This window comes from Sus scrofa, chromosome 12 (assembly GCF_000003025.6).
Source record: "Sus scrofa isolate TJ Tabasco breed Duroc chromosome 12, Sscrofa11.1, whole genome shotgun sequence".
NCBI lineage: Eukaryota > Metazoa > Chordata > Mammalia > Artiodactyla > Suidae > Sus > Sus scrofa.
The window spans coordinates 10911208-10927231 of NC_010454.4; the positions used below are offsets into that span (position 1 = coordinate 10911208).

Below are 16024 nucleotides of genomic sequence, written 5' to 3' on the forward strand. Positions count from 1 at the left end.
GGCATTGCTTCTCACCGCTACCTTCCATCTCTTTCTCTGAAATGAAATTCACTTAGAAGCATCTCCAGCTGGTTCATCCTTCATTTGGGCACTTTCTCATTCCTACCATCCCTCCCTACCTTTTACCCCAGGAAGCAAAAGTTTTTCTAAGTTCAAGAGCTAGTTTCACCTAGAAAGAAACACAGAAGAAATGTGATCCCAGGAGCATGGCTGACTTGCACACAGACGCTATTGTAAAAGCACACAGACTCACGTACAAACGCCCTGGATTTCCAGCTGTTGTTCAAAGCAAATCAAGAACCAGAAGGCCATCTCTATAATCTGAGCAATTTATCATCCTAAAGTCCATGAGGAAAAGCACAAACACGATATGAAACCTACCCTCAGTAGTCAAGTGGCTGATTTCAGGTGTCTCTATTTTAGATGGACCATTAGTCAATCATCAAACTCTAACTACACACTGACTCCGAATAAGTCTCCTTGAAGACCACATCCAGCCATTCCATTCCTAGCTTTCATTGGTCAACAACTGAACCAAGGGAATAACAGAAAGAAAGGCCTGCTTCTCAAATAATTAAAGCAATGCCGTCTTTTACCAACCTGAGACATTGCTGATTTTTTACCTTCTATTTAGTACGTAATGCAACAGGACTCTCTCTTATCAGGCAGAAGAAATTAAATATTTGTGTTTTTAAGGAGAGTTCATTTTGAGTCAGGATGTCTTATCTTTTCATTTGTAGAGTAAAAATTTCTCCAGAATTTTTTAAAATTTGTATAAAGAAAATGTAGGGAAGGTACCCCAAGTTGATCATCATAAAGTGTTAAAAAGCCCTAAAAGCTTAGAGATGGTTGGTCAACAGGCTCTTTCTTGACTTATGGCCTCTGACGAGAAAGCTCAGAATGTACCACAAGCACTATGGCAGAGTATTGACGGAAAATATTTACACAGCAAACCAAGGCTGTTTCTTAAATTGATATAACTGATATAACCTATGTGCTCCGTCTTTTAAATCAAGAACACTTCAAAACATGGGCTAAGAATAGAAAAATACTCAGGATAAGGTTAGGGGAAAAAGTAAATTTTCCATGTTTAATAGGAAGTGCTTGAAATTCAGCACAAAATAACAACTGTGGAGTTCAAAGCTACACCAATTTCTTTTTGGCTTTGAGTCAGACTTTTGAATTTTCAAGTGGCTTGTCATTTTCAAGCGTGCAATTAGCTAACTGCCCTAATTCCTCTTCCAAATGCCACAACACAACACTCCTGACCGTAGCTGACATGAAGAAACAGCTTCATGCCATCTTGAGAATTGCTAGCTGGAAGTTTGTGCTGACCAGAGGATTTCTGCCTCTGTGAATTCCCCCGCCTGTTTCCAAGAAGGGCGCTTAGATGCATCCACAGAATAAAAACACAGTGCGCCTCTCAAGCCATACATTTGTTATAAGCTAAATAAATATCCAGTGGTTCTTTTTACCATCCTTCCTGAGCAAGTTGGGAACTATATTTGATTGTCCATTTTGATGACACCAAGGTTTCCTCTGAGTCATTTGATATCAGTGTCTGGGTGGGCCTCCAACCTCTTCTGACATGCCCCCAGGCTGGTCGACTGGGCTCTGAGCTCTTAAATGGACCCGAAAGCAACGCAAGAGGGAAGCCAAGCTGTTTTGGCACCTGGTGGTCGGCCTCCAGTGAACTTCCCTCAGCCTCTAAGCCTAGGAACCTATAGAAAGAGGTGATGGTACGAAAATGTAAGCCTGCCAAAATTCCATTCTGGGGAGAAACTCATTCGTGAAGCCTTCTTCAGGACTAGAACATAAGGCTTTCCTAGTGGATTTCTTTACTGGGACTCCCAAAGCAAGGCCCTACGTGGTCAGCACATCCCCACTCCCACCCCCACCCGCACACCAGGAACTGTCTAAAGCCCCTACGATAAGAGAGCCATGCAGGGAAAAAAGAGGGAGACACTGTCACTTGCTGGTCCTGTGTCACAATAAGTACGGAAAGGAGTGGTCTGTAAGTGGGCATCGTTGCTACAGTTTTTTTTACAAGTATGTACGGAATAAATGCCTTAACTTCCTTTCTGTTCTCTCCTCTCCCTACCCCCTACCCCAACCCAGAGGATATGTCTCTCTGATGTCACTGCAAAAGATAGACACCAGCTGGATCTCTGGGCTCTCTCATGCCATAACTTTGGATAGGACAGTGATGGCGAATAAGTGCTTCTGTTCCGCTCTCCAAACCACAGTGCACTGTCAGCTGGCCAGTAGGGACCAAGAGAGAGTGACTACCCCCATCGATGCCCTGGATGAAGGTGAACAGCACATGGCAGCCCTTGGATGCCAGCAATGCTTAGGTAGAATGCATCCCGTGGAAGGTCCCAGATACTCTGACAGATCACCTAAGCTGTGAGTAATGCAACCCTGTTTCTTCTAGCTCAACATTTAACCCAAAGACAGAGGGGGGAAATAAAAACACAGACGCGTCTTTCCCAAAATTCAAGATTAAAAGTTTTCACTTTCCAAATCGTCGCCCCCCTCTTGCCCCCTTTCCACAAAGAGTTGGGGCTTTCAAGAAGTTTTGAAGGATCATAGCCTGACTATGCCATAAAAAAATACAAAAAACACACCGAGGTCACACCCAGAAAGGGCTCTTTCATGAAGAAGTGTCTCCAAAAATGCAGCTTTATACACAGGACAAGGGAGGACCAGGTATAAAAGGGGGTTACACTCACAGCCTCTGTCCTTCTTTCATTAAGAAGTAGAAGAGGTGTTTTTAGGTAATGATCATTTTTCCATTCTTTCCACCCAGCTCCAGATCTAACTTAAAACTCAGTAATAAAACAAGTGACTAATTAGATTGCTGCTAGGTATAGCTGTGTGTTTATATGCTAATGCATATGAAAAACAAAATTGCTTACATAAAGGTCTGAGCCCTTCATAAAATCATCCCAAGAAATCAGTACTATTTTTTTGAAGCATGAGGCAACTTTTCCAACTTAACTGACTTCAAAAGAATGTTCATACTAAGGAGGTATCAACGAAAATATATTGGCGGTTGACGGTAGGCAAAAAACCACTGACCTGGCATTTGAAATAGGAAGAGCCTGTGCTCTTAAAAACAATCCTACTGAGGATAAGTAAGACTGCTCATGAAATTCAGAATTACAGCTCTCCTTCTACTTCCCAAGTCTCATACCAACAAAAATTACTATTTTACACACAATTGATCTTTTTAAGTATCAGGTTTTACAGGAGCTACCACACTCAAAGTTTGAGGAAGAAGTTATTTTTTGACAATTTCGAAGTTAGTGGTTTGAGTTTTGTTTCTATTATTATTATTTTTTTTTTTTAAGTAAACCCCAGAAACAAGCTAGACTGGCTGACTTGAGTGCAAATGAAATGATACAGAATCAATAGCATTAACAGAATTAACCATTCCAAGAAAGCTGAAAAAAATTCTATGACTCAACATTTTTAAATTAATGAACTAGAGTAAATGGTTCTAAAAATGAGATAAAACAAGAGGGAAGTGGAGACCTCAGAAGGGGGGCCATGAAGACGCTCTGGGTTCTGTGGGGGAGGGCAGGGAGGGTGGTTGCTATATAAAGAGAAATAATACACGTATCTGCATTTCCACAAATGTGTGCATATATTAAAGTTAGAAAACTTTTATTTTTTTTCAAGACTTTGACTTTAAAAATTTATCTATAAAAACCTTTAACACTGACTCTTTAGGGGAAGTTCTAAGTCAGAAAAACTTGGCAAAAGGAAAATAGAGCAAAATGAACGCTTTTTCAGTCAATTAAAGAAAAGCAGTTTTCTGAACAGGGAGCAGTTGATAATGAGTCCACAGATCCTAGATGTAAATCAGGGGTTCTCAACCCAGACGTAGAATAGAGTGTAGATGTAGAATAGGATCTCTGAGGCCAAGACCCAGGGTGACAAAATACTCAAAAGCTCTCTCATATTTAATAAGGAAGCAGCCAGAGTTGAGAGAACTACTGGAGTTAAGGGGCGATTCACAATAGGCAACCTGGTTTTCTCCAACTTCACACACCAGCCTTGCTCTCATCCAGATTTTCAGAAGTTCCTAGAATCTTGGGAAGGGGGGCCAGGTGGGAGAAAGGTTATAAAGGAGATAGTTCGAGAAGCCTTCCTGAGATAAGATCCTTCCCCATTATCACCCCTCTTGAGAACGATCCAAGATGACTCATTCCTTTTCCTATTTGACCTTTAAACATCTGAGGATAAGGAAAGCAAAGAACAAAAACAAAAACGAAGCTCTTGAAATCCGAAGGCAAAATCATGAATGCATCTCAACCTGGAAGGGGTACCGCCACATCCAGCACAGTCACGCAAGCAGAGCCCTTAAGAGGGCGCATCCCAGGGGCCCAGAGGATGCACAACAGACTGTCCCATGGCCCACTGCTCCAGCCCCTCTGTCCATTCTTCCAAAACTAGAACAAGAACAAACAATGGTGGGCCAGCCTCATATATCATTAAGGAAAAGTACTGGGGATGACGTGGAGCTGAGAGCTGACCGCACATCTAAGAGGCCGTAGTTTCATGAGCAACAGACAGCTGCTTGGTCTCATCATGCTTCCCCATAAAAGCTGACTCAGAATGTTTCTTGCAAAGAGCATGGAAGCCGAGGAAGGAGAACCCTGAAGAAGCCAGACTCTCACAATGGCCTTCAGAACGCCAGCCCCTTCCTTAGCAGCAAGTGTCCAGAACTGCTCTGCTTCTCACCACCCCTGATTCCCCGTCCTCCAATTCTCATCTGTTCTGCAGGTACCCAAATAAACCCTCTTGGCTCCATGTTAGCATCCTCTTTCCAGCATCACATGTAGTGATCCTTAGCAGCAAGTCAGGTGAGACATCATAATCCCTATGCACACAGAAACCACTAGATTTTCTGGAGAAAACAACCCCTCTCCCAGTTTCAAGTCCACTGGCAAGTTCCATGAAATCAAAGTTTACAGCTTTAGTACAGCCCTCATCTCCCTACTCCAGATTCCCTTCTCAGACCCCCAGTCCTGTCCATGAGATGCTTACGGACAAGCATATCCATAAGTTAGCAAATGTTCTGTAAGAAGCAGCCTACAAAACACTAGAATGACTTTGCAAAACTTCCAGGTACCTAAGGAAGGCTCTGAAAGTAGCCACTGGCTTGTCCTCCAAGGCAGTTCTTTGTGTCCTATCTATTTCCCACCTCTAATCCTCCAGGGGACCCACCCCCCCCTTTCTCTCTTGGCTCTGGTCAACATCAGTTGGCTTCAAACTGTCAGAAAAGAGTTTCTCACTTTTGTGACCTAATGCATGATGTTCCTTTGGCTTGGAACACCCTTTTCTCCTCAACTTTCCTTTCGCTTGGACATACCTCACCTGGTCCCAGCTCAGGATTTATCTCCTCCAGAAACTCTACCCTAGTGCCTTTCCTCTGGGTTTCCAAATACCCATCCCCAGACCTGACATACTACACTCTAATGACTGGGGTCAGACTCACTGCCTTGGCCCTGAGCTCAGTGAGGGCAGAGACTAGGAGAGGCGTCTGTGCTGCTTCAGTGTCGCGGGCACACTCCATCCATGCTTTGGGGGTGAATGTATGTGTCATGGATTAAAACCGATGGAACAAAGTCATGAGAAAACGCCTCCTCTTCCTCAACACCAGCTGGAGACAAGCTCTCTTACCACTGTGAGGTAAAGTCAACAAACTCTTCGGAGAACTTGTCTGCGGGGAGCTGTGGCGATGGCTCCTCCACCACCTGTTTGAGCTGCTGAAAAGGAGTTCCCCACGAGTCGTAGGGAAACCGAAGGATGGCCAACTCGATCTAGAGAGGAAAGGAAAACAGGGGGACAGGAACTTCAGTAGGGCTACTGTTTAAATAGGGAATCCACTGGGGAATCCAGGAGAACCAGAAGGAAACACGATGGTGTTAAGTAAAATTGGAGGGAAAACCCAAGTCCTGGAGTAGGGATTTTCAGATAATATCTTCCTGGAGACAGCCCCTGAAGCCTGCTTAAAGCTGGGTCCTCACTAAAACCCAGTGTGGCACTTAATAAAATTGTAAGCCAGCAGTATTAAACTTCAGGTTGTAAAGGGACCAGGTTTTCAAATGTTTAGTCTAAAACGTTAACTCTTACCCCAAGACTTTTACAGAACTGTACATCTGCTGCCATCTGCTGGCCCCTTGCTGGGATGAAAAAAAAAAAAAAAAAAAAAAAAAAAAAAGCCTAGGCCCAAATGACATATCTTTTTTTGGACTTGAGCAAAGGCCACTTTGCTGCTACAAGATCATGTGTTTCCTGGGCAGGGATATGGAATAACCCACTGGATTTAATAACTCACTACCAGGTCTGGGAAGGATCCAGGACCCCAATGGATAATTCCAGATCTCAATGATACACTGAAAATGTACAATCACCAAAGATACAAATCAGGCACTAACTCTATACCTGTAGGGCTGTGCCTGCGGAAATTATCCTACTTGCTACTATGTGTTTGGCTCTGTGTGCACTCAACAACCAAGAATTCTATTATAATCACATTCTGGGAAGCTGAACCATAATCACATTCTGTTATGTCCTGGATAACAAAACTCTGTATCAGAGTCCACACACATTAGCGCTCTTAAAGTAGCTTAAGCTTCTGCATACCTTGATTAGAATAATTTATTTTGAAACTATAAAGAAAACTATCTGGCACACATATACATTTTATATCTATAGTTTAACGAGTATATTTATTTACTTACATAGTAATTTTACCTAATTATTGCTCATTTTATTGTTGAAGCCATAATACAGGAAGGTAAATGAACTCACACCTCAGTAAATACCAGAAATACTTAAGAGGCAAGCCACTTCAGCAGCAAACTTACTATACGAAATACTTTTTGAAAAAAAATTCTGCCATGTTTGCTGAGTGGCAGTTGTTTCCAATTAAAAGACAGTGAACAAATAGGGGGGATAGGTGCATAACATAAGCTACCAACTTTTAACTCTCTCTTGTTTTTCTGGTGCAATGCTCATCACTGTCTGAAACTCTGTTTTTATTTTGTTTTTGTTTTCTCATTAAAAATGCTTTTCTTGGGAGTTCCCATTGTGATTCAGTGGGTTATGAACCCAACTAGTATCCATGAGGATTCGAGTTTGATCCCTGTCCTCATTCAGTGGGCTAAGGATCCAGCGTTGCCATGAGCTGTGGTGTAGGTCGCAGACGCGGTTTGGATCTGGTGTTGCTGTGTGGTGTAGGCTGACAGCTGCAGCTCCAATTCACCCCCTAGCCTGGGAACTTTCATATGCTGCAGGTGCGGCTCTAGAAAAAAAGCAAAGGAAAAAAAAAAATGCTTTTCTTTAAAAAGGAAAAAAAAAAAAACCTGGAGCAGAAGTCAGAACCTCTCATTTTACAGATGAGGACAGTAAGAAAGTCCCTGGCAACTCCATCAGCTACTGAAGGACTTACAACTACTTAGAAGTGGAATAAAGAGAAGTGGGTTTTGCCCAAACCCGGTTCAGTATTCCTCCTACAACGCGCTGCAGACAACTGTCACTCCAGACCTCCTGCTGTCTCAGACCTGCATTTAGGGCATTTGCCTCTTGGTCTCTAAGTCCACCCCACTCCATTCCAGCCTCACGCCCAGAACCCCGCGATCCGTGATGGTTATCATACGCTACCATGGTGATGCCCAGACTCCAAATGTCGGACTTCACACTGTATCCCTTCTGGTTGAGCTCTGGGTTTATTCTCTCGGGCTGGAAAGGAGACAAAAGACAACTGAGAGGACGTTCCTGGCTCAATTAAGGTCTCATGGGGGTGGGGGTGGCACCAGCTGCCAGATGAGTTGTAAACTAACATGCCTCTCAGGCCACGAAGACTCCCTGCCATAAACATCAACATCTCCATGGGCTTCTCCTCAGTCTACATACATCTTTTCTGGGGGATAATAATGCCTCCTAGTTCCCTCACAATTCAAAAGCAATTTCAGTTTTGCCTTACGAAGAACTGTGACACATGGTGTAAAGCCACTTTGCCAGCCTGGCCATTTCCTTATTTAAACCACCAACAGTCCAGAACTCAGCAGATAGAGTCATCGAGAGTCACTGGGCTACTGTCTGATGTGAACAGACCTCAACAACTTTTAGCTGAACGTGGACAGAAAGCTTTTGAATTCCAAGCAGGACATCATTTCAAAATAGAATATTTACAGTAAAAGTCCTTACTTAAGGTCAGAAAGGAGTCCCAAGTTCTCTGCTTAGAGCAATGGATCTTCACGGCGAGGGGGTTCCCTCAGGACCAAACTGACTTGTTTGGGGCATTGAAATTCTTTTTCCTGTTCTGAACAAACAAGGTAGCACACCCCTGCCATGCAGTGTGGAAAACTGTGTGGGCTCTACCTGCTTTTCAAAATAGACCACTTTACTTGGTATTTTAAAAGTAAGATATACGAAGCCAGGGACTAAGGATTTCGGACAGGAAATACTTAAAGACTAAAGAAGATGCAGGATCTTTCTTGCATCCAAGGCACATTTCAGTTTTCTCTCTATGACCATCCGTTTCCTATTTCCTGGCGTGGCTGGTCAGCAGTTGCATTCTCAGATGCCACCCCCAGCTGCTGTACTTACCGCCATGTACGGTTTGCATCCTGCATCAATAGTTTTGGCGACGGAGTCGACAAGGTAGCCGCTGATTCCGAAGTCGCACATCTTCACTTGGCCCAGAGTGTTGATCAGGACGTTGGAAGGCTTGACGTCTGAAAGTGAGAACCATCAGGAGCTCATCGTTGCAGTGGCACCTCTGTACCACCAGGGGGCCTGAACGCTCCACTTCTCCTTCCCCATCCTTTCCCCACAAGGGACAGTAACTGCCATCCCGGTTACATACCTCTTAATGCTCTCCCCATTGTAGTAAGAACTAAAAAATTTATTACTGAACCAAACGCCCAGTTCCATGGGCAGATGGTCTCTATTATGTTAGATGAATAAGTGCTAGAGATTTGCTGGACAGCATTGTCCCCATAATGAACAATACTGTATTGTACTGTTCAAAATGTGGTTAGGAGGGTAGCGCTCACGTTAAGTGTTCTTATAACAATAAAATAATGTTTTAAGAGCCCAGGTCATAAGGATCTGTTGCACACTGAGCGGAATGAAAAGGCAGTCTGTGACATAACAATAGGCCAGATTCAGTCAAAAGCCCAGTGTTGATGGACAAGGTTTAATTCACCATAAACCCAGGTATTCCAGACCATGAGGCAGACCGCAGATTATACATGTGGATAAAGAGGTTGTACTCTACAGTTCTTAAATGAATCCTTCAGTCTGGAAAGCTTTAACACACACACACACACACACACACACACACACCCAGTAGATAAACCATTGTTATCTCTGGATAATAGAATTAGAAATTAGAAATGTTTTCCCTCTTGACACTTTTCACAAAGTAATCAAAAGAAAAAAGGTATTCTAAATACCTTAAAAATTATCCTTTATCATTTTCCCCTTAAACCGAATGGCAGATATACACATTTTATTTAATTATGTTTTGTACATTCTCTACTAGGAGTGAAATATTTTATGCTTTTGAAATAAGCCCTTAAAAATCAGTTTCACATTTGTGAGTAATCCACATTCTTCTTCCTCTCTGGATTCCTTCCCACTTCCTTCTATTCCTTTTCCTCCTTCATATTCTTTGCATTTTTAATAATAACAACTAATAATAGCAATGACAACCATAACAGGCATACTGTGAGGCGCCTTACATCATTCTCAGGCACAGAGACTGTAAGAATGATCAAATCACAATACACAATACCGTATTAGCTATCAACACTTTCCATACATTTTTTCAGAGGCTGGATTGAACATACCTCTTCCGAGAAGTTTTCCTTGACTGACAGTCACCCAGTGCTAATTATTTCCTTGTTTTGTATTATACGTATACCACGTCCAGATTTGGTACTTTCATATTTCTAATGTGGTTTTATTCCCCCTGTGTTTTTTGTATGTTTGTCTTATTTCCCTATCAAGAATCCCTAACATAGAATTTTCATAAGAATATATTTTCTTCTCAGATACCAATCAGGGCATCTACTGCAGTGCTGCATAAATACAGTGCTGTATAAACACAGCGTTGTATGAATGCTGGAAAATGATTCTAAGAGATTCATGGATGGATGAAGGCGTGGAAGAAAGATGGAAGAATGGATACGTGACTGGAAGGAAGGATGGATGGATAAAGAGTTGTCAGGTCAGTTGGAAGGGAGAAAGGGAAAGAAGGAAAAGAAGAAGAGGAAAATTACCAATTTTTTCCCCTTATCCTGACTCCTGCTGTCTGAAAGGGCTCTGCTTTATACCAGAACTTTCCACACTTCAGTGTGCAAAAGAATTACCTGAGGATCTTGTTAAAATGCAGATTCTGATTCACTTGGTCTTGGGGCCTGTGATTCTGCTTTTCAAACATGTTCTCCATATCAGATGAATTTTTATCCTACTCTCTAAAGTTCTCAGTGGGTAACACCACAGCTCTGCTGGGTAACAGGTATGTCATATTCAAGTCAGGTCTAATATAAGCCCCCATCTTCTGATGTCTTCAGACAAGATAAAGATCAGCTGCTTCTGTGATGTGCTATCTAGTCCCCAAGGAAAAACCCTCTGTTCTCCTGCCTGACTCAGTTCTATCCATTGCGTGGTGGTGGTGGGGGGGGATTAAAAAATAAAACTCGAGTAAAAGAAGTAAACTTTATAAAAGGAAGATCCAAGCTTACCTCGATGAATGACAGAGAGCTTACTGTGTAAATGTTCTAACGCTTTTACAATCTGCGAGAGAAACAAAAGGTGGATTTACTTCCCCCCATCACTAGAAAGAAATCAAATGTTAAGCATATCCAGGTTTATTCTCCCCAGCTTGAGGTCACAAGGTGAAGTTGTATTTTCACAAGAATGGTGTTCCTATCCTGGAAAATACACAGGAAGTTGTACAAACTGGATTCCACCCACCAGAGAACATCACATAGGAGAGGGGACATCTCACTCCCACGTTTTGTTTCTCACTTGACCTCCAGCATTTTTTTTTTTTTTTTTTTTTGGTTGTGCCCATGGCATGGGGAAGTTTCTGGGCCAGGGATTGAATCTGCTTCGCAGCAGTGACCTGAGCCACAGCAGTGAAATGCCAGACCTCAGAGTCCCCGTCGTGGCTCAGCAGAAATGAATCTGACTAGCATCCATGGGGAGGATGCAGGTTCGATCCCTGGCCTTGCTCAGTGGGTTAAGGATCTGGTGTTGCCGTGAGCTGCGGTGTAGGTTGCAGACGCGGCTCAGATCTGGTGTTGCTGTGGCTGTGGCATAGTGGCTACTGCTCCAATTCGACCCGTGGCCTGGGAACCTCCTCATGCCGCAGGTGTGGCCCCGAGAGAAAGAAAGGCCAGACTTCAACCCACTGCACCACCAGGGAAATCCTAGCCTCCAGCATTTTTTCTCTCCATCCTCCTCGGCCTCAGAAGCCATGAAAGGGGAAACCTTTCATTTCATTTTCTTCTGCTTTCTTCTATGCTTATTAATCCTAAGAAAACATTTAAAAGTCTACATATAAAAAAATCGAAATTGGAGTTCCCGTTGTGGTTCAGTGGGTTAAGAAGATCCTCTGTTGCCACAAGCTGTGTAAGTCGCAGATTCAGCTTGGATCTGGCATTGATGTAGCTGTTGTGTAGGCCAGCAGCTGTAGCTCCGATTTGACCTCTAGCCCTGGGAACTTCCATATATCACAGGTGTGGCACTGAAAAAAAAGGGGAAAAAAATCTAAACAAACTAATACCAGGAGTTCCCTGATAGCTCAGGAGTTTAGGGATTCAGTGTTCCCACTGCTGTGGCGCAGGTGGCAGCTATGGAACAGGTTCAATTCCTGGCCTAGGAACTTCCACATGCCACAGGTGAAGTAAAAAAAAAAAAAAAGACTGGCAAACTAATACCAGAACATAAATACCAGGAATGTGGTCACAGCAGATGAATGTACTGCTAAGAGGCTCTTTAACTGAGCATTTACCAAACCAAGTCAGTAGTAGAATCTTCTACAGAATGTCCTGAAGGCAAAGCATTCATGGATCCATCCACAGATGGAGCTGGGGTCCAGGTAGTATTTCCTCATTTTGGGGGTACGAGGACACAAAAGGCTCACATTCTCCTCGTAGGAGGGGTCATGATGTACTCACAGAAACTGCTATTTTTCCTAAGATGTCCTCTGGAATCGTCTGGCCTTTATCAATCACTTGTTTGTAGAATTTATCTAGGGACGTATCCATGAGCTCCATGCAGATCCAGACATCACCCTAGAGGCCGATCCGTTCAGAGACGATCAGGAAGGATGGAAGAGGAAAAAGGAAGAAACAGTTAGCATCTACTAGGAAGAATGGGCCCCTTCTTGGTTGAGTCTGTGAAGGAAAAGTACAGTTCCCTTTAAGATCTCAAAGGAGGAGTTCCCGTCGTGGCGCAGTGGTTAACAAATCCGACTGGGAACCATGAGGTTGCGGGTTCGGTCCCTGCGCTTGCTCAGTGGGTTGACGATCCGGCGTTGCCGTGAACTGTGGTGTAGGTTGCAGACGCGGCTCGGATCCCGAGTTGCTGTGGCTCTGGCGTAGGCCCGGGGCTGCAGCTCCGATTAGACCCCTAGCCTGGGAATCTCCATATGCCGCGGGAGCAGCCCAAGAAATAGCAAAAAAGACAAAAAAAATAAATAATAAAATAAAAATTAAAAAAAAAAAAAGATCTCAAAGGAATTTATAAACAGGCAAGATTACCTCCAAAGAGCAAACTAGCAGGCAGCCTGGCGGAACTTGCATATGCTCCTCCAGTCCTTAATGAAAATACAAATAGCCCGAAGCAATAGAATCCCGGAAATGCAAGCCTTTACTGTAGTGACTGCCCTCTAGGAGTTAAGTCCAACTACCTACTCCATGTCTGACTTCCCACACTCACCACTGGCTACAGTTCATAAAAGGCAGGTGTGTTAAGAGTGAGGTGAAGCATCACAATCCATGTCATGATAAAGTGAAAAGCACAGGGAGAGCAAGGAGGTAAACTTTGAAAAATGTACGGTTTCCAAAGGAGACAGTTTGGGGGATGGAAACACTATAAAACTGGATTGTGATGATCATTGTACAACTATAAATGTAATAAATTCATTGAGTAATAAAAAAAATGTTTAAAAGGTAAACGTAAGCCTGTACACTACACAGAGCTACCTGAAGCTTACCAAGTGGCCGAAAGACCCAAGTAATTCAGATTTCAAGGAATCTATCCAAATCAGTCTATAGACAATTGATAGAGACAGTTTTGCCAAAATAGACAAACCAACCCAGAAAGGAGAAAGGGCGCCTCAGCATTTTAACAGAGCTAGACCCATTTGAAAATACTGTGGTTTCACAGCAAAAAAACCAATCAATCAATGGAAAAATGGGCAAAAGACCTGAATAGACATTTCTCCAAAGAAGATATACAGATGGCCAACAAACACATGAAAAAATGCTCAACATCGCTGATTATAAGAGAAATGCAAATCAAAACAACCATGAGATACCACCTCACACCAGTCAGAATGGCCATCATTAATAAATCCACAAATAACAAGTGCTGGAGGGGCTGTGGAGAAAAGGGAACCCTCCTGCACTGCTGGTGGGAATGTAAACTGGTACAGCCACTATGGAGAACAGTTTGGAGATACCTTAGAAATCTATACATAGAACTTCCATATGACCCTGCAATCCCACTCTTGGGCATCTATCCGGACAAAGCTCTGCTTAAAAGAGACACATGCACCCACATGTTCATTGCAGCCCTATTCACAATAGCCAGGACATGGAAACAACCCAAATGTCCATCGACAGATGATTGGATTCGAAAGATGTGGTATATATACACAATGGAATACTACTCAGCCATAAAAAAGGATGACATAATGCCATTTGCAGCAACATGGATGGAACTAGAGAATCTCATCCTGAGTGAAATGAGTCAGAAAGACAAAGACAAATACCATATGATATCACTTATAACTGGAATCTAATATCCAGCACAAATGAACATCTCAGAAAAGAAAATCATGGACTTGGAGAAGAGACTTGTGGTTGCCTGATGGGAGGGGGAGGGAGTGGGAGGGATTGGGAGCTTGGGCTTATCAGACACAACTTAGAATAGATTTACAAGGAGATCCTGCTGAATAGCATTGAGAACTATGTCTAGATACTCATGTTGCAACAGAAGAAAGGGTGGGGGAAAAAACTGTAATTGCAATGTATACATGTAAGGATAACCTGACCCCCTTGCTGTACATTGGGAAAAAAAAAAAAAAAATACTGTGGTTTCAAGCTAAACTTGCACCAGCATTTCCCAAGCATGAAGCCCTCTTTAGCAAACATGTCAAACAAGAAAACATACACTGTGACAGCGTACAGCACTTATGCAAGCAGAGAAACTTCTTAAGTTATTGTTCTTTTTGGACTTTGAAAGGATCACCTACCTCACGGAAGAGTGCGCCGTAGAAGGTGACCGTAAAAGGACAGTCCACGGTCCTCATGGAAATATCCAGATCCATCAGTAGCCTTTTCTGCTCCTGGCTGTTTACTGTGGCCCGGATCCGCTAAATAGGAATGCATGGAAAAGGTATGGTTACTGCTCAGAGGATGAGTCCATAAATAAGGCAAGGGCGTTAAAGAGTCCCGTCCTGAAAACAGTACCAAAATTCACAGCACAACTTCTAGCAACAACCGTTCAAATATCTACTACTGTAAGTGATTTGCTACTTGTAACAAATGAAAAGTAAGCAAGACTGTTACTCATTTGATTTCCCAAATAATCCCCGTTAAGAAGCAAACGAGGAGTTCCCGCTGTGGCTCAGCGGGTTAAGAACCCTTTTAGTGTCGGTGAAGATGTGGGTTTGATCCCTGGTTTCCTTCAGTGGGTTAAGTATATGGCATTGCTGCAAGCTGCAGTGTAGGTCACAGATGCATCTCATATCTGGTGTTGCTGTGGCTGTGGCACAGGCTGGCAGCTGCAGCTCCAATTCGACCCCTAGCCTGGGAACTTCCACATGCCGCAAGCGCGGCTGTAAAAAAATTTTTTTAATGTTTAGAAAAGCAAACTGATCATATATTTTGGAGAGTGTGCAAATATTTGGAAATGATTTCCAAGTCACAAAAACAGGTCTGATTTATTAGGTGGGTTTAGTGCAAAGAAGCCAGAGTATTAATTGATTTGTGACTGATGTGGAGTCCTACCAAAAAAAAAAAAAAAAAAAAAAAAAAGCAAAAGCTCCTTTTTGTGAGTAAGTAAGAATACTGAGACTAAATAGCAGCTGCAAGAAAACTGATACAGGAAAGGAAAGGAGGAATCAAATTGAAATGGAGAGACTGTTCCTTCCTACCCCACTGCTTCTGAGAGAAGAGAAACGTGTCACACCAGTAAAGGTAGCCGCCTTACAGACACATGATTATGTCATTATATGACAGGATGATGTAACATTAGGTTTTCACGTCTTCTGCCTATGTGACAAAGAGTCTGCACAAGAGCAAACCGGAAAATCTACAAGGTTAGGGGAAGATACCTCCATTCTTCAAAAACAAAGGAATCCAAGTCATCTGACCATCCGCATGCCTAACAAGGGCCTGACAGTATTAATTCTTCTGGTGACACTCATTCCAATCGCTACTCAAGAAACACGCAATGATTCTAAATTTCTTTTTATAGATCAAAAACCATGCACGTTTGCTCAAGATGATTTGATCCTCCTTGTTTTCCACAAATGGAGACAATTTTCTCCCTCAATCCAATTCTGGTTTCCTGATTTTTAGGGACAATTTTTTAAAAGCAACAGAATAAAGATTTTTTAAAAGGCTTGTGAGGTACAAAAACCCAACGCAATACGGAGCTTTTGTTTGGATTCTTATTTGAAAAAAATAACTGGAGAAAACAGCAACTTTGAGATGACCCAGGTTTTGGGGTGGGTTGTCTTTTGGGTTTTTTTTTTTGGGGG

At 42.7% G+C, this 16024-nt stretch overlaps 1 protein-coding gene across 2 annotated transcripts in view; it reads right to left on the reverse strand.

Moving 5' to 3' along the window:
• Positions 1-16024, reverse strand: part of MAP2K6 (mitogen-activated protein kinase kinase 6) — a 127173-nt gene that overhangs the window by 19763 nt on the left and 91386 nt on the right. For both annotated transcript variants that reach the window (XM_013980816.2, XM_021068116.1), the window contains exons 5-10: positions 14513-14632; positions 12210-12326; positions 10770-10821; positions 8626-8753; positions 7678-7755; positions 5692-5831 (exon numbers count right to left, since the gene is read on the reverse strand). In XM_013980816.2, coding sequence (XP_013836270.1) covers positions 5692-5831; positions 7678-7755; positions 8626-8753; positions 10770-10821; positions 12210-12326; positions 14513-14632 — 635 coding nt within the window. The remainder of the gene's footprint in view (positions 1-5691; positions 5832-7677; positions 7756-8625; positions 8754-10769; positions 10822-12209; positions 12327-14512; positions 14633-16024) is intronic.